General features: G+C 41.8%; 1 protein-coding gene across 1 annotated transcript in view; it reads right to left on the bottom strand.

Moving 5' to 3' along the window:
* fndc3ba (fibronectin type III domain containing 3Ba) overlaps nt 1–19,275 on the bottom strand; it is a 108,534-nt gene that overhangs the window by 74,926 nt on the left and 14,333 nt on the right. Inside the window, exon 2 of the mRNA XM_079573380.1 lies at nt 2,404–2,549. Coding sequence (XP_079429506.1) covers nt 2,404–2,520 — 117 coding nt within the window. The 5' untranslated portion in view covers nt 2,521–2,549. The remainder of the gene's footprint in view (nt 1–2,403; nt 2,550–19,275) is intronic.

Here is a 19,275-nt window from a genome sequence, read left to right on the forward strand (position 1 = left end):
TAACACTTCTGTATTTGCGTCAAACATTGACATACTGCAACCCCTTGAGCTTGTGCTGGTACTGCAGATTGTGAACGAGCAAATAAACTAAATGTCTAACAGGTGGATCGTGTGAAGTATCCAGACATGAAGATCAATATGGTATTTTTTTAACCAAAGATGTGTTTGTAATCTTACGTAGCCTACCGGCAATATAATAGGCTCCATCTTAACCCATTAGATTGATGATGCCATGAGGGCTTTTCTGTTGTCTGTGGCATAAAACCCGTCAATATCTTTGACATCTTGAGTGAGGGACGCGAGTAGGTGAAGTAGACAGAGGTAGACAGAGGTAGACAGGCCGCAGACGACACAAAACACAAGTATGCGCTTTCAGACTCAACACAGACATCGCTGCTCCCACTCACGCACTAAAACAGCAAATAAAATCTCAAAAGTGCTGAACGGGACCAACAAGTACACAGAGCAACGGAAGAAGGCAGAATCTATGTAATCATGGGGCTAGATCCATGACTCGGGAACTACAGGGGGGACAATAAAAAGAGCTGCACTCTTCAGCCAAACCCTTCGCCTAACTGGTACCTGCAGTAGCCAAAACATTCCCGGCAAACTTCCTCTGGGGCCGGGACAGAAACAGAGGATACACAAACTGCCTCGTGCACAAAAAGAGAGGAGCGTTTGGGGAGAATAGGACTCATAACCGTCCGTTATGATTGGTTTGTGCATGCAGTTGGGGGTATTCAGTTTATCTTAGGACGCCTGAACATAAAACTTTTAATAGCTTGTGTGAATTTAGCGCCTGAGTGAGTGAATAGTCTCTTGAAATCATTAGAATTTTTGATATTATTCAAATCATTCACAAAATCGCATCGTCTAAGAATAGCAGGCAGGACTAGATTTATTTTAGATTTATTTTTTAACAGGCTAATGGGCAAAGCTATAACTATATTTATTTTGCACAACTTGAAGTGAGAATGCAGAGTATTTGGAAAGTGCTCAGATCAGCAGTCACAATGAGGTGTGTAGACATGTGTGGCATAGCTCTCGGCTCTTAGTTCCTGTTATAGACACAGTTTACCGGCAGTAGCTCCTCACCTGAGAAAAAAAGTTTTGTTTACCAACCAGGCTCGCATGTTTTGCATGTTCACCACCTTCAGTTGGCATGACCTGGTTAAAAGCCAGGGCAACGTTATTACACAAAATGTATTATTTTTCAGTCCAAGTCTCATGTGTCATTTTTTCTCTCTTTTTGTTTTTTTTATTGACTCCTTGAAAAGAAAAATAAATAAATACTGACTTCATGAAATAAAGTTGATGGCTTTCTTTACTCAGACTTCACCACTGGTCTTTTTTCTGTGCCTCTTGTTCAGCTGCTTTCACATCCTTCTAGTCTCATACGTAGCACTTTAATTTTATCTACATCTTAAACTGAACCCAGGAACCATTCAATATGAGCTATCAATCTGCCGCAATAAAGAAGAAGAAGATCTTTATTTATATAGCGCCTTTCACATACATAGTCACAAAGCGCTTTACATGAGACAATTGTACATTCACTCCATACTCGGTGGTGGTAAGCAGTACTAAGTAACTTGTTTACCTTAATAAATTAATGGCATAATTGGGGCGTCTTTCATCTCCCCCTGGTGTCTCTGGCCAGAAAACTACGCTTGCAACTTCACTGCCTACGGGTTGGAGCCACCAATGCACAATAATAGAATCACGAAGAAGAAGCTAACAGGCTAATGGGCAAAGCTAACTGCGGGCTTAAACAGTATTTACAGCCAAGTTTGAGTTAAAAAAAAAAGATCTCCATTGTGTAATTGGATGTACAATATCCCTCTCTCCCTTTGTCTTTTCTGTCAGCGTAGTATTTACTCTCACGGACAATTAATGAGTGAAAAACAGCAACATGCTACGACACCTGCAGTGGCGCTTATGGCCTCTGGGGGCATGAGTTACTTAGTACTGCTTTAAGTAAGTTTATATAAATTAATTATATATATATGTATTTACACAGGAAGTATATGGTCTTGGGTGCATGTTTTTCAGATTGTGCTTTTAAGTCCAATGGGTGTTAGCAGGTAGATGAAACAAAAAGCAATCATGTCCAACTTTTCAAGCTACTTTCAACTCTTACACCTTGCTTTTGTGTCTTATTGGCTATGCTATTGGCTATGCTTTAGCTCATCTAACTTGGAGCCAGTCCTCATTTAAGACTTGAAATAGTCATAGTTAACAAAAGCTATCTGATTGACTGTCACTTGTGTAGGACAAGATAGAGGCTGACCAATAGGATGTGACGGTATGCGAGTCCAAAACACAATCAGTGAATCACAATGATTGTCAATTTGCCTGGCACTAGTGGTGTTAGAACGTGTGTTTTTTTTTTTTCGTGTTTACCTGCTGCGCTGCGTCGCCGTTAACCATGTGAGGAATCAGCGGGACCTCCGGGTTCAGGAGAGGGGGCGGAGCCAAGTCCAGCGGAATCTGGTCTGTCATCATCATTGTGACGTACATTCATGGAGAAATTCACTGAACTGCCCTACCTGCAACACAACAAACACAACATATGTTACAAAGAAAGCAGAGAATAGGTATGAACAAAACCATTTCAATAAAGTATGTTAGTTCCAGTATAAAGTAATACAGTTTTATTTGCTTTGTGGCTGGCTAAATAATGCACGTACTCCCACATAAACCAGAATGAAGATGCATAGGCAGTAGACTAATTTAAATGGCTGTATTTATCAGCATAACGGTCTTGCAAGCAATCATGTTTAGTATTGGGCAATAAAAAGGGCCCGGCGAGCTGCACCTGCTGGCTTTGTAAACATCTGAACTAGCATGTAAATAGGTCTATGTGGGTCAGTCATGTGGCCTATTTTGGGAGCTACAGTTGGCTTCTCTGCTAAGGATAATCATAGCAGTAAGCATGCAATAATAACAGCATTAATCATCTTAAGTGGAAAATAACTAGGATCCATCAAAGTGGTTGAAAATGGAGGGGGATAAAAAGCTCTAAAAGCGGCGGGTGTCTTGCCTCCAACATGTGGTTGTTGTCAAGGTCTTTAGACAAAGTAGCTCGACCTTTAACGGCTACGATGCACATGCTAACAGCTAAAGCCACATGGATAAACATTTGCGGCGACCCATACAGCGCACATTGTCCCAGGGGCAACATGGGATCCCAACAACACACAAGAGGACGCGTGCCAAAATCGTAAGGGTGACGTATTGAGGCACAGCATCTCCATGTAAGACACAAACGCACACAGGTTTATGGCCAGAGGTGGGTTAGCAAATGACGTATTGCGTTTTGATGCACAGTCTGTCGCTGAGTGAAATCAGGGCTAAAGAGCAGATGATTAGTGGTTGTGAGCAGCGATTAGCAATCATAGCTGAATATTGGTAGGTATGGGGATAAGAAGTAATACACAGTATATGCACAGAGGTAAAACAGGGTTACTTTGAAGCAGCAGTAGTAAAACTAAAGAGCAAAGGTGCCACATGTAAAGTAATATAGAAACAGCTACATTAAACAATTACACACACACACACACCCCTTAACCGAGTGCAAAAAAGGTTACAGAGTATAGACCAGAGCAACGCCTCATTTGAAAGCTAAGACCTACAAAACAGACTCCAATGTTTTTGTTGTGTTTTTGGTCCCTATTTCATCACATTCTCGTCACGTTTTTGTGGCTCTTTCGTGGCTTTCTTGTTGCTTTTCCAGCACGTTTTAGCCGCTCTTTTGTCACAGTTTGGAAGTGTCTTTGTTGAGGTTTGTTGCTGTGTTTTCAGCACTTTTTCATCACATTTGTGTCACTTTTTTGTTGCTCTTCGGGCTCGTTTTTGCTTGATTTGGATAAAGCTGAACTGGAGAAAATGTGCTCGGTTAAGGCGGGGGTTAAGAGGTTAAATAAAAAAAGACAATGAAATAAAGCTGGTGACACAGGGCATTTCTATTGACAACCTTTTACCACCATTTCTTTTGCTACTTCTAGTAACTTTTACTGCTAGTAAATGGTGCTACTACTTTTGGTGCTATAAATGACTGCATACATCAAACTGCCAATGAATACTTTTTCTTGTTGCCCCCACAAGACGTCAAATTTAGTCCAGTGGTTGTCTAAAACTAAGGCTGCACAATATAATCACAAAATAATCATATCACTGTATTAGGTGGACATATATTCTAGCAGTATTCTTAAAACTATGTCCAGGTGACAACTTTCTGAAACATGTGACTTTCCTAACAAGTCCATATGTTGTAGGAGTGAGCATTCCTGTGAGCAGCTGCGTGCCATTGTGTGTGTCCTCTTTCGCCCGGTCGTCCCATAACACTGACACAGAGGTCTTAGCGTGGGTTAGTGGAACACACAGCTGCGCCTCATACTGTCACATAAACACCCCCCGAGCCCACTCCCCCCCCCGTCCCCCTCCCTTCACCCACCCCAATTTATCCATGTAATCTCGTTTTCCCCGTGTACACACTGCTGCTATCTCCTCCCGACTCCTCCATCGCAGCCCGGACATCCCGCCTTGAGATACAGTTGTACACGGGCGTGCACTTACACAACACACACAACACACACACAAACACACACACACACACACACACACACACACACACACACACACACACAGATGTATTGAGAACAGGGGTTGCGTTCAGGACACGTCGCAGACAGATGGTAAGGCTGCCTCGAGCTCGGCCAGGAAAAAGACTGGAGGGAAAAAAAAAAAAAGCAGGGAATGGCAAAGTGAAGGTTCAGGCCTGGATGATAAATAAGGAGCAAACTTTGGAGGAATAGGCAACCGCTGCGTCCCGTCCAATGTCTCAAAAATAAACCTCATGTCTCAGAAGAATTCAATATATTTGGATAAAAGCGACGCGATGGGATACAGCCTGGCAAGTAATTACTGTGCGCTGCTTCATTTTTAATTCCAGACTGAAAAGCTACAAAAGACTTCTCAAAAACAAGAGTCTGAGACCTCCTACAAGGCATTAAGACTCGCTCGCAATGGCCAGGAACATGCGGCAAATGCTACAGTACATAGTAGAATAGATCGCAGTAAATATGTTCAAATATCGTAGGGCAGGTCAATCGAGAGGACATTTTACTACTTTCTTCAGGAACTTCTTCAGAGCTTATTAACCTCTTAGCCCCCACCTGAACCATACACATTTTCTCCATTTCAGCCTTGCCCAAATCTAAAAGTGTCATGAAAAATAGTGACCAAAACAAGGATGAAAATGCACCAAAAAGTGACCAAAAAGCAGCTAAAGAGCAACAATAACACAATACAAAAGAGACAAAAACACGATTAAAGAATCATCAAAAAGCATCAAACAAGGTACAAAAAATGTACAAAAAATGAGATGAAAAACTGACGAAAACACGACAAACAAAATACAAATACATGACAAAAAAGAGGAAAGGAAAAAAAAAGACAAAAATGTGACCAAAAAAAAACATTTTAAAAATGTGATAAAAACAAAGCAACAGAAAAGTCACGACCAGCTTTGCGGGTCTTAGTCCAGTCAAGAAGCTTCTAGATTTGGATAAAGCCGAACTGGACAAAATGCGCTCAGTGAAAGTGGGGGGTGAGTGGTTAAATCAAATGACAAGACAAAATCAAAACAATCAAGTTCCCCTTTTTTGAAAATGTAATCAAAACCGTCAATTATTCTTTGATTCACGAATGAGTGAAGCCAGAAGAGGTCACATGGAAGTGCCATCTTTGTGCAATCTTTGTGCAATCTCAAAGATTGCACTTCCAGTGCAATCTTTGTGCCAGTCCCAGGTCCCAAAAAATCACCCAATACATTATAGTTTTCTAGCACTCATTCCTTTCTTAATAAGTCCAGACAATGACCAGCTGGTTGTAGGGTATTAAAAAAAAAAAAAAAAAGTTCCCCAAGTTTGTAATGTTGGAATCATCTTTTAAAAAGGGCGACCAAATCATTTTTTCTTTGACTTAATTGAAGAAAAATGCCTGGTGTGGAGTTTGTTTGAAATGTATTGCTATTTTCCAGACACAGAGAGATCGCCCAGCTCACTTCCAAGGACTATTTTACATGGAGCAGACATGCCTTACAACCACCTCCCAAATCGAAAGTGGGAAACTGCGTCTTCGCTTTTAAGCCTCTCTCAGACCCTCCTGATAGATAGATAAACCGCGATGTGTTAAATGCAGCTCAGCGATGTCCTGTTATATAATTACTTGGCAGAGTTTGCCTCTAAATTTAAACACTTAACCTTTCACTGCAATTTGGGCGAAGTGATGTATGAAATTGCAGAGTGCGGAGGCGAGCTTTAAAAAGATTCGAGTTGTCAAGAGGCGCCGCGCTCCGGACTGATGTTACCTGGTCAAATGGACGGGAGAAAGAAGGATTCGATGTCAAGTTAATTAAAGCTGTTGCTAAAATTGCGATGAGAATAGTTGTTTGTTTTTGTCATCTGCTTCCTTTTTCCCCCCACAGTGGTGAGGTTGTTTGGCAGATTTTAATTCAAGATGGCGCTTTCATCATCATTGTATCATCCTGAAAGAGATCGTTTGCATCCCTTTCCAAATGTAGCATATTTGTACAGATTGCAATGACTGTCATATTATGCACTTTCAAGGTTCAAAGAGTCGTTTGGTTTGCAGCAGCAGAATGACGAAAAGCACAGTTTCCATAGAATTACAAAGTGCCGTTTAAACTACCAATGGCATCTGGAACAAAAGAGTTAATAAATAAATCTATTTATCAAACCCTTGCTGAATCTGTGGCCAGACGGGAGCTGAACTCAGCCCATAGAGGATGGCCCGAGTCTGAGGTGACCTGCCTGGTCCGTCTGAAGATCTGGGCCTCTTTGTCCTGAAGGTCGTTAAATGTACCTCCTGCAATTTCCCCACAAGTGCGCACAATACTCTGCAAGTGCTTCCTATTTTTTCCAAGGACAATGTTGTACCAAACCAACAAAACAGACTCAATGAAACATTCTCTTAAAAGTCTTTACGATAAAAGTACATGCGCTCATTAGCTTTGGAACAGAGAGCACCAACCTGAGACTCAAAGGCCAGTTTGTCATCAGTAATGGTGCCTAGATATTTATACTGGTGCACTATTTCCACTGGACACTGGTGAGAGGGAAGGAGGAGACTTCCTAAAATCAAAGTGCATCTCCTTAAGTCTTTCAAAGATTGATTTTCAAAAAACGAGAGCAGGCAGTATTGTTTTTTCTCTCAACAATAGAACTAAATGCGGTGTACTCCAGGGCAGACAAGTCAAGACTAAACCAGATCTAATCCTAGGACTGGAGCTACCACAATACTTGAGCAGCTAAAGAGTCTTGAGTACCACCATAGGTTTTTCCTGTCCACAGCTTGAGAACCGCTGCTCTATACATCTCCTATGTGCACCAGTGCTTACACAGGGACTTTCTGTTTTAGACATAGACGGGTGTTCACAGACGGCCCATGCGAGCACACTCACTCGGCGGGACAAGCGAGGGATTGTCCTCTGGATCCAACGTGGAATTTTTCATTTAACATTTTATCCCAGCTGGGAATCGACACCTTATTCCTCCCGCATTCCGGCGGGACGGGGAACCACACTGTGCGTCTGTGTAGGGGATGTCTGTAGATGTCAGCGCCACTGTCCATCTGGCCGTGATTTCACCGGCAAACAACGCTCATTGTTCATTCATACTTTACATTAGACTTATAGACCTTACATCCCGGCGGTGAAAGAGATGATATGGAGGATGAATGGACTTAAAGGCTATTGGATTGCTCTCCACTGTGAGGTCAAAACAGTCAATAAAGCACTTCTACTTAATAACACCGGATCCACTTTTATACTTTACGGTACTTTGAAGACTTCCATATGATCTGAAGTGGCCCCTTCTCTTGTTGACACTTTTGAGAATCAATAGCCCTGTGTTTTCGCAGACACCAAACACTAACAGTGCTCACACTCAGCAGCCCCAGATACACATGGGCCATTACTCACAGTCTGTCCTGATGGAGAACATAATGGACATTCACATGCAGCTCGCAGACGGTCTGACACACTTCCACCGGACACTTCACACCTCAAAAATACACACGCCAATGCACCCGCTCAGTAAAAACTAGGCCGGCCAGCTTTTCTACGGCAATGATAGCCAATTGAGAGTAATATGATAACACACAACAGATCTAACCAACTATTCCATTACTATTCTTAATTACTGGATAGCACTTTCGGAGATCACAGGGAGGCTTAATCCCCCCCATCAGTTGAGTAAGGAAATAATCCTGCCACCAATCCAACTCAAACTGACCGCTGCTGGTTTTTGGGACGGTTTTAGAGTTAGATGGTGAATCAATTGAGTAAAAACACTTTAAGCTGAGTTTACAATACAACATATTAAAGCTGTGCGATTAACTTTTTATGTGGGGAAAAAAAAGTTGATATTTGTGCGTGTTTGACCCTGTAGTGACCCAGTGGGTGTATGAGTGGTCAGCATTGCGCCTTTACTTTCAATCACGGTGGTCTCGAGGACGCTTCAGGATTAATTATTTTTTGAAGGTTTTCACTGCTGAAGGAGCCTCTCACCAGAAAACCTACAAAACGATTCAACCCACAGCATCCTGGAGACCACTGTGATTGAAAGTAAAGGTGCCATGCTGACCACTCAAACAGCCACTGGGTCACTACAAGGTCAAATAAGCACAAATATCAACTTTCTTTTCCACATAAAAAGTTGCATAATGCAGCTTTAAGGAAATTATGCAAAAATGTTCTGAAACTCATTACATCATCGCTTCTATAGGCCCCAACTTAACTGGCAGCCATACTCACTAATAACTGCAGCATTGCCCCGTAAAGTACAGCCCACTCGAGGACCACTCCACACCAAATTCAATTGAGAATCTGCTGCCGGTCATTCATTTTGAAGGGGAGCAGAGGATATGTGTTATGGCTCCATGTATCAGGCGTGACAAGTTCTTCCCAGAAGTGATTGTGTCACAAAAACAAGATATGCATTGATTTCAGAGCCTTCAGTTCGGTGGAGAAGCATTATCAACGCATGAGCAGAGAGAGCGGACGGAAATCCATAACTGACCGACAGAAAGCGGTTTAGGCTATTATTCAAATAGTAAATATGGGTTATCAACCAATTCATCACGACAAAGAATCCATCAAAAGCTTCAAATGTAACTGAACTTTAAAGGTTTGTAACGTATTTGGATTTCCAACAATTGCTCTCTTAAAAACATCTTTAAAGCACACTGTGACACCTTTTCGGAGTTTCCAAAATACCGACAAGCATGTTAATTGAAAAAAAGGAAAGTAAAAGTAATACAGCCATCATAGTTCAACGTCAGCACCAGTGGAATATTTGACAAATGGCTAAATATAAAACGCAAGTGTAAAGAATATAAGTAAGGGATTGATCGTATAGAAGCACAAATATCATAAAAGTCCAATTTGTCAGAGGGGAACCGAAACGGAAACTGAACTTTCCTCTTACTTTCCCCGGCACATTTCTTTGCAAATGTGTGGTCTCGATATGGAAGTGCACCCACTCACTGGATCTTGTGATAACGCAGGAACTGTCAAGCATGCATCGCTGGTGTAAACGTTAAAAACAACTTCCTAGCTGGTCACACAATGCTATCACCTGCAACGACGAATCTACCACTTTTTCTTTTTTTTTTTTTTTTTGCTGGCTCTAACTTTTCACGTATGGGGGCTTTTTTTGTTCCACCTCTGAAGTTATCTGACATTCAATACGTCCCAATGAGCATCGTGCATGTAAATGTGTTGACATAAGAGGCACCAAATAGCACAGAAAACCACAGCTCAGACGTAGCTGTAGGTATCTCATTCCCCCGATGTTGGGTGTGTTAAGCGCTGAGGAATGCTCTCAGGTGTCAACGCTCCGAGCGCGATCTACTGTACGCCGTCCATAGGAATACAGTGAAAAATAGGACTGCAAGGTAAACCGTAATTTGAGTTCTCGCAGTTGGCAAATCACAAGGCTGCAGCTATTTAGACAATATCATGTGCAGGCATAATATCTGATCTCCATGGGATTTTATTGCATTGCACAAAATGACTATCACTGAGTTTATACTTTTACAAACATGCTCTGAAGTCAGTCTATGTGTCTTGCATTAGTGTTAAACTGAGGAGCATCAACAAGTTCTCCAAGCCTTTCCAAGAAGTTTGTCAAAGGCCTTCTATATATTTCTACACATACTGTTCACAGTTGATGAGCCTCATTTTAGATGCTTTTTGTTCAGGACATATTGGAAATAATCTGCAAACATTAAGGTAAATATAGTTAAAAGTGCATTACGCAACTTTTTGTGTGGAAAAAAAAGTTGATATATGTGCTTATTTGACCTTGTAGTGACCCAGCGGCTGTGAGAGTGGTCAGCATGGCACCTTTACTTTCCATCACAGTGGTCTCTAGGAAGTTCCAGGATTCATTGTTTAGAAGGTTTTCGTAGCTGACGGACCCTCTCGCCAGAAAACCTACAAAACAATTGATCCTGGAGCGTTGTAGAGACCACCAAGATTGAAAATTAATGTGCCATGCTGATCACTTATACCGCCGCTTGGTCACTACAAGGTCAAATACGCACAAATATCAACTTTCTTTTCCCATAAAAAGTTGCATAATGCAGCTTTAAGTATGAAAAATCTCTTTTATGCTGAAACATCATCTTGGCTACCAACTCGCCAGTGCAAAACTCCATCATAGTTATGCAAATGTTATAAGGAGCTCATACATAAAAGTATCACAGGGTAAGAATGGTTGGCGATCCCTAGCTTAGCAGTTCATGTTTCTGCTTCGTCACAAAAGTAAATCTTGATCACACAAAACTAATCTAAATGTAATATTAATTAAACATTAAAAATATTACGAATAATCACTTCTAGATTCAATATTAATTTGTGTACATTTGCCAGCATTAGTGAAGGAATGCCTGGTTAAAAAAAAAAAAAGGATTTCGAAGATATCCGAGGACAAGTTGATGCATTGAAGAGGTTTTGAGTTTAAAAAAAGGGGGTCGTCGCCTCTAAATATTGTGGGAAAGTGCCACCAATACCACTCCCATTGAAGTCCAGCTCCTCTTACAAAAGGTATTCAGTGTATGGGAGACCTGCCTCGCTCTTTCCAGCAACTGAGGAGGGGAAAAAGGAGAAAAAAGAAAAAAAAAAAGAGGAGAGAGGTGGAGTGGAGGAGGGGGTAGGGAGGGAGGAACAGGGAGAGAGGCGGGAGGAGAGGAATGCTGCTGGTGCTTATAGTGAGAAGGACACACACGTACACACAGACGCTCGGCACAAAGAAGACACTGATTGAGGAAAGATGGACGCTACTCCGGTTCCCACGTTGCACTCAACTCTTATTTCCCTGTAAGGGCTAATAACAAGGCTTTGGGCAAATAATACAATATGACAGTTTACAAAGAGGGAAAAGTGTCTATTGAACGTCTGTATGCTGATACATAGAATAGACTAATCTATTGTAATCCATCTTGTTTTAACTTCAGGATAGATTGTGTTTTCTATTCCCATTTCTAATCTTTCTGTTTCTAAGTCAATTCCTTGTTTTCCTACCATGGTTGAATGTTGTCTGAATTCAAGTGTCCAACTCAATCCCTTTCCTGTGACCTTAAAAGGAGACAATCAAGCAAACTAGACTTTTTTTTTTAGCTTAACTATATTACAAATACTGTTCCTTGGTCCAAGTCATGCCTGGAGAAGCTGCAGTTTTGAGCTATGCACTAGGGCTCCGATCTGTATTTCAGTTTCATAAAATTCTTTTTTCTTTTAATACCATGGACCAGGATTTTGTGTCCTTAATAAAGCTTGAATGAATGAATGAATCAAGACGAAGCTGTCCCACACATTTTAAAGCTCAGAATGACATCGATTTGCTAGCATGTCATTTGAAAACATAAAAAAAAAAAAAGTCCATACTGACGTACTTAAAAGAATTATACATATTGTCGACTTCTTTCAGAAGAGCTTCTAAAAACTATATTAAAGCGGAACTAAGTAACTCTTGCCCCTAGAGGCCATAAGTGCCACTGCAGGGGATATTGTACATTTTCACTCAAACTTGTCTGCAAGTACTGTTTAAGTGGCGCAAGCCTGCAGTTAGCTTTGCACGCTAGCCTGTTAGCTTCTTCTTCGTGATTCTATTACGGTGTATTGGTGACTCTGACCCGGAGGCAGGACAGCTGCAATTGTGGTTTTCTGGACAGAGACACCAGGGGGAGATGAAAGACCCCCAATCATCCCATTACCCAGAGGGACTACAAAAAGGATTTATTAAGATAAACAAGTTATTTAGCGCTGCTTTAAGATTGATGTTGAAATACCAGATTTAATCCACTTACATTCAACCTAGCCTCTCAATCACAATACCTTCTCACAAGTTGGGAATCATTGCAACCAAACAGCAGAGCAAGCCTACTTAGAGCAAGGACTAGCTTGAAGCAAAAATAAAAGACACTAAAAGACACTACTCTGCCTTGGAATTAGAAACTTGGGGAAAATGTAACATTTCTGAAATTCGACTGATGCACTTTTGAAACTGATCAAAAAGAATCCCTCTTTTCATCTTCCTTTTTGATACGTTTGGCTCCTGCATGTGTGCTCCTTGCATACATTTGCCAGCGGGTCTACGGTCTGCGCCCTCTCGCCCTGTAATTGCCGTAATGATATGTCATCCACGGAGACGCAGTTGCAGCGGGTGGAGAGAGGAATGCGACGACGGACTCGTACATCAGCGCGCACGCTCGCAAAGCCATGTACGAACAAGCTCCTCGCCAAACTACTTCAATTTCAAACCTCTAGGGCACCTTTACTTTATTTTTTTTTACCTTCAACACACTTCACCCAATAAATAGAATAAGCTGCAAACATTTATTCCATTACAGACATTTTTAGCATTTTTAGCATATCAAAAAAATTAACAAATGTGCGTTTGCTGTGAGCGGCTCACCTCTCCAAAGACAAGACTTGTAAATTTACTGGGAGTGGAGACATCTGCAGCTCGTGTCCATGGAGATGCTGACTAAAGGCAGCCAAATATGATATTTTAATAGGTTAGGTTCTCATCCAAATCCATTCTTTCATTACCCACTGCAAAAATAGAATTTTCTGTGTCAAGCTGGTCATTAGGAGCATGTTTTGTATTGATAGCAACAGTACATTCCAAAATGTTTGCATGTTGTGCACCTGTTTCCATTGAGTCGTACATAAAAACATGCACTATCAAATCGTCTTAAAGCCTATAGACTGATTATTTTATTAGCTTGACAAATCATAAAAGTCTTCGCGGGGGTCCTTTTGCTTGCGGGGTAGACTTTTAGTCGATGACAGCGACCGTAAATCGTAGTGGCTAAATGGGGACACATCAAGCAGACACTGGATCTCTAAGCAAGGAGACTGAATGTGCTCTCCTGGCTGTCAAGCAAAAGCTCATGTCCTCATCCCAACCTTTCGTTCTGCACGTAATTTTGTCGAATGTTTTCCTTTATTATTGCTACATGCAGCATTCCCCGAGTGTCTCCAAGGTTAGACTGTGGTGGGATTCTACATTGTGCGCATAACTCGAGGCAGATGCTATTAGCAAACGGCAGAAACACCCTTCGAACCTCAACCTTCCCATAATGCAATTTGAAACAAGGTTGCCTGATATTAGAAAAATGGTGGAATATGGCAACTATGCCAAAAATTGCAACTATGTTTTTTATCTTGAACACACCAGTGAGGTCACCTGTCTGGCACATGAAGTCCACAAGTATCAACTTCTCTCCAAGCTGGAAGTACAGACAAGTAAAGAACAAATAAAATCTATGGAAGTTGAGAATTATATGCATACAGATAATTCATACTTGAAGTTTGAATTGGCACTTTCTTCAGCTAGATGCCCTCCCCTACGCAATGTGTGCACAGCATGGGAGTTGAATTACCAGCTCTATAGTTCAGATAAGGACACACTTTTTGACACAAGGGACACTTTGTGGTTTTACACTTTGCCAGGAGGGCTGTGCCAAAGAAAACATCAAAATTGCAGCAGTGATTTATTACCTATATTTATGAGCGAGAAGACCGGTGCCGCATGAGACCCAGGGGCAAATTTCTAAGGCAATTCTTGAATGTTCTCTCCGTCCCTGTGTATAGGCTTCCTCCAGGTGCTAAGGCTTCATCTACCGCTAAAAAACATGTACACTGCTTACATGCATGAGTCCAAAGTGTGTTCATTAACATGGACTGTCCCGAGCAAATAAGTTTTGCCAGGTTCAATAGTAAACCATAGCATTAAAAACCTCTTACCACCCCGGCCTTGACCGAGTGCATTTTCTCCAGTTTGGCTTTACCCAAATCTAAAATCTCCTCAAACAAAGCGTCAAAATAAGCAAAGAAAACGAGGATGAAAATACCACGACAAAAATGAGCAAAAGAGCGACAAAAAACAATCAATTTTGTAGGTCTTAGCTTTCAAATGAGGGTTACGCTGGCCTATAGGCTGAAATCTCCAGTCAAGAAGCTTCTAGATTTGGGTAATGCCAAACTGGAGACAATGCGCTTGTTTAAGAGGTTAAAAAGCATGTGTTTTTGTTTTAGATATTGACCGTGTGTGGCGGAAAAAAAGTGCAAAAAGAATTTCAAATATCCCTGTTTACACTGACTGGAGTGTTTTGGTTCCAAATTAAAAAAAACACTGTTATTTCTACTCCTCGATTACTTCATCCAAAAGAGGAGCTCATTACTTTTCTTTCATCTTGCCCCTGTGTCCCCCCCAACCCCCCACCCCCCTTCAGTCTGTTTCCTGTTTCCTTTAAATACCAGGCATTCTGCAGATCCTTGTGAGCAGTCCAGGCGCCGACAAGTTAGGACGAAGCCTGGAGAACAACTCCAATCAGCATTTTTCTCTCCACTGGCCCTGCATGTGCACACGCAGACAAAATGAGCACCTTGGGCATCGCCTTTCTCTCCCCTCTCATCCTCCTCCTATCCATCCGCTAAGCCACCAGCGCAGTCCCTCTCATCTAGGCATGTGTTTCCAGGAACACACGGGCCCCGAAACAGACGACACAGTGACTAAAGACGGCCCTCTCCACGCCCTCTTCCTTTCTGTCCTTCCGAGAGCTCGGAGAAGAAAGCCGCTCATTGGACGCTATTTATTTTTAAAGGTCGAATAAGCAGGAAATCCGGACACACAATTGTAAACAAACGTCACCTTTTGCCCTTGTCCGAGTCTGTATGGTTATAGTTACATAAAAATACAATTCAAGGGCCATTTATAGGGCTATATCAATTTTAAACAATGCCAGTATGGTATAGAGAAAAAAAAGGTTTAGGTATCGAAAAAATATAAGTGTCGAAAATCTTTATATCAAGTTTTGATGCTGTTGGTCATCAAAATTGATGATGACCAACGTGAAGTGAAAGGCATGTTGAAAAAAAAAATTAAAGAAGGAAAAAGCAGGGTATATTTGAAAAGAAATGGGGGGGAGGGGGAATCTTTGGGACAAAGCTTGAAAAACTGGGAAAATTTGCAGCCAATTTGAAAAATAAAAAATTGGGAAAAGGTAGAACATTTTAGAAAATGTAGGGGAAAATTGTGGAAGGAAATGGTCAAAAATGAGCTTGGAAAGTGTTTTTTTCCACCCTTTTGTAGTTAAAGCAGTACTAAGTAACTCATGCCCCTAGAGGCCATTAGCGCCACTGCAGGTGTTGTAACATGTTGTGTTTTTTTACTCATTAATTGTCCGTGAGAGTAAATACTACGCTGACAGAAAAGCAGAAAGGGAGAGAGGGATATTGTTCATCCAATTTACACAATGGAGATCATTTTTTTCGAAAAGGATTTATTAACAAGTTACTTAGTACTGCTTTAAATGAAGTTTCTTGGTTGCTTCACCTCAAACAAATGATACAAGTAATTAAATGGAAATAAAAGGACTAAATTAACATTTTTAATTTGTTATGGTTCTATATGACAAATAATTTAGTATAGGTATCGAAAAAAGTTCAGGTATCGGTATCGAAAGCCAAGTATCCTTAAAGTACCGAAACTACATGGTTTTGTATTGTACCACCTAAATAATTGAAGCACTTGGAATTTGCTTGTTATGAGCTTTGATATTGATACTGGAGCACTTTGTATTGGAATCATATACGGGGTTCTCTATTTTTCCCCATCAAAGATCAGCATTTTCTACCACCCAAGTAATATCTATACACCCAAGAAAGATCAACAAAAAAGGAGCTTCTTTAGGATGAAAACTGGCTACATAACAGAACTTCTTCAGAAACGCTTAGTAACAATATATTGTGTCTTACTGAATGGGGAAGGATAAGATCAATGTATTGTTTGTTCCAATGGGATGTTTATACTGACATTGCTCCAAATATGCCACAAAACACCTTGATATATAGGATTCCTTCACAACAAAATGGGTCATTTGGAGGTTAGCGGTGATAAAGTTACACAGACTATTTTTACAGGAGAAAAAACTGTCAAGTACATTTTCAAAGATGCAAGGCTGTAGTTACTTAAGACTTCAAAAAGCTCTGTACAGCTAAATATGCAGCTGCTTCCAACCCACCCAGAGTAATTCTAATCCTGAGTGCCAAAGGAGCAGCTCAGCCAAAAAGGTCCGGGATTTGACTTTACTGCTGTGCACTTCCTGGAAAAAACCCGCCTCCCCCGCATTCCAGGGTACCGCTCTTCCCTTGCCATTGGCTGCGCGGGACGCACCGGCCCCCCGATTGGCCGGGGACGAGGCCAGTGGGCGGGTGCTATGAGGGCTCAAAGAAAGTGCGGCTCATTCCCAGGGAGAGCGTACGGTTACATAACACACACACACATATATAGAGGATCAAGACAACACCCAGAAAACAAAAGGCAGGTCAGGAGAAAGAAGCGAAAGAGGAGCAGACGGAGGCGTGGAGAGAGGGAGGGGTCGGCCGCGGCATCGTCTTTCCCTGTGAACAAAATCGAGAGGAAGCGGCGGCTATTTTATACCCAGGTCAGGAGCGGTGGGAGAGCTTTCCGCTGTGAGAAAGGTTAATTGGAGAAAGATCACCTGCGCTGGGCGGTTTTGGCGGAAGAGCAGTGGACCAAATAGTGGGAACTGAGCCAGGAAAAAAACACAGAGAGAGAGACACTCACTCGGACGTGACGGGAGATTAGTGGAAAATACTACAATTAGGAGCGATTAAATCAATAGTATCTGCAGCCTGTCTACTCTAGGGAAAGGACAGAGAGGGGGATAACAACGTAAAATCACAATTTCAACAGGACGAATGAGCAAATCGCAAGAGCTGAACCTCAGTAGAACATTTGACCAAACATGAAAACACATTTCTGCACTGCGTCTCATGGATAAACCTTGTAATTTCTTTGATTTTCACGGCACAAAAGTTCTGAAGTGCATGAAAATCCTTGTTTAGCTGTTAAGATTTCAGTCACTGTATCTGATTTTAGTAGAGAAAGACATTTTTTTCCTTCTTATCATACATATGTAGTGGTTTGTGAAAAAAAATACTGTCCATGTAATTATAACTCATCGATCGTGAGCTTGCAGGCTATAGTTATGGTTCGCATTACTGTGACCTGAAAAGCGACCTCTCAAAGTTGTGAAATTAGCTTATATACTGAAGAAATTGAGTAATGTTAGGCCTGTTTAGCTTAAAAATATCAGTTCAAAAAGGACTTAAAGCAGTACTAAATAGCTCATGCCCCTAGAGGCCATAAGCACCACTGCAAACGTCGTAGCATGGTGCTAGCGGCAGTTAGCTTTGCCCGTTAGCCTGTTAGCTTCTTCTTCGTGATTCTATTAGTGTCTATTGGTGGCTCCGACCCGGTGCAGGAAAGTTGCAATTGTGGTTTTCTGGCCAGATACACCAAGGACAGACGGAAGACCCCCCAATCATCCCATTAACACTTGTATTACACCAAGAGGGACTACGAAAAGGATTTATTAAGGTAAACAAGTTACTTAGTACTGCTCTAATCTTACAATATCCCACAATAAATTGAAATACAATGAAACACAACCTACTTAGGGTAAGAAAAGAAGTAGTATATAAAATAAAAAGCCCCCAAAAATGCGAATATGTAATGACGATAAATATTCAGCCGAAAAATGTATTGTTTATCTGTCATTTATAAGATAAGTCGATATAATAATGATTATGACAGCCCTATAGACCCTTTAAAACATGCACAGTTAACTCTAAAGTGATTCTTCCCAAATACAGGCTAAGGCAAATTTAATCCCCAAGTCCCGCCCTATAGCAGTGAGGACAAGAGGTAGAAGGTAGGGAGGGAGGGGGGCGCACAGTGGCCGGAGGTTGAGTGGGGAGAGATATGTGTGGAATCCTAATTGTGTTATTGCCCCAGAACAAACATTAGTCCTGCCTGTCATACCACAGACAGCGGGCAATGGGCCAGTGTGAAAGCAGCACAGACACGGAGCCGGAGAGGGAGAATTGAATGAGTCCGGCAAATTAAGAAACGTCCTCTCCCCTGTTTCTGAAGAACCTGACAATAAGCTCTATGTGCGTACCGCCGGGAGTGCTAGCCGCTAGCTTCAACTCAAGCTACGCTGAAACAGATGTGCTCCCCTTCCTTCTCCCCTTCTTTCCCACATTCTCTCTCCTTTCCTTCTACCCCTCCTGTCTCTCGCTCTCTCGCTCTCTCCCTCTCTCTCTCTCTTGCAGCTGTGTGTGGTGTGGCAGAGGCCCAGCAGGCAGTAAACCCACAGTCCAGCGCTTGCCACGTCGTCACGCAGCAGCAACGTCAAAGACAGGAACAAGCGCTGCTGCTATATTCATCTGTTTGAGGAAGAGGGCTGTGAGTAAACTGGGTCATTGTGTCAAAAGCGAGGCATTTCAACAAGTTACATCAGACAGAATCTTTTCAAGTAATTCTACTTTTTTTTTTCTTCACTCGCCATCACAGCTATTACACTTTACACTCCAGAGACTCTTGCACATGATTCAGATGGGTGTCTTGCCCGAAATAGGATAAATGTGCCAACCTCTCGGACATGGGCTTCGCTGACTTTGCTACTATCCCAACAGGACCCACACAATTCTAGACTGAGTGTCACATCAAATCTTTGAAGACTCAGAATCTTAGACACTAGTTTGCCTGTTTTTCCTCCAGCTGGGTTTGTCTTTACCAAAACCTATAGCGCTCAAGATCTGGAGATAGGTTTCCCCCGGGCGCTGCAGTGCTCCTGATGGGTTAGTGT

The sequence above is a fragment of the Gobius niger genome (genome assembly GCF_951799975.1).
Source record: "Gobius niger genome assembly, chromosome: 16".
Lineage (NCBI taxonomy): Eukaryota > Metazoa > Chordata > Actinopteri > Gobiiformes > Gobiidae > Gobius > Gobius niger.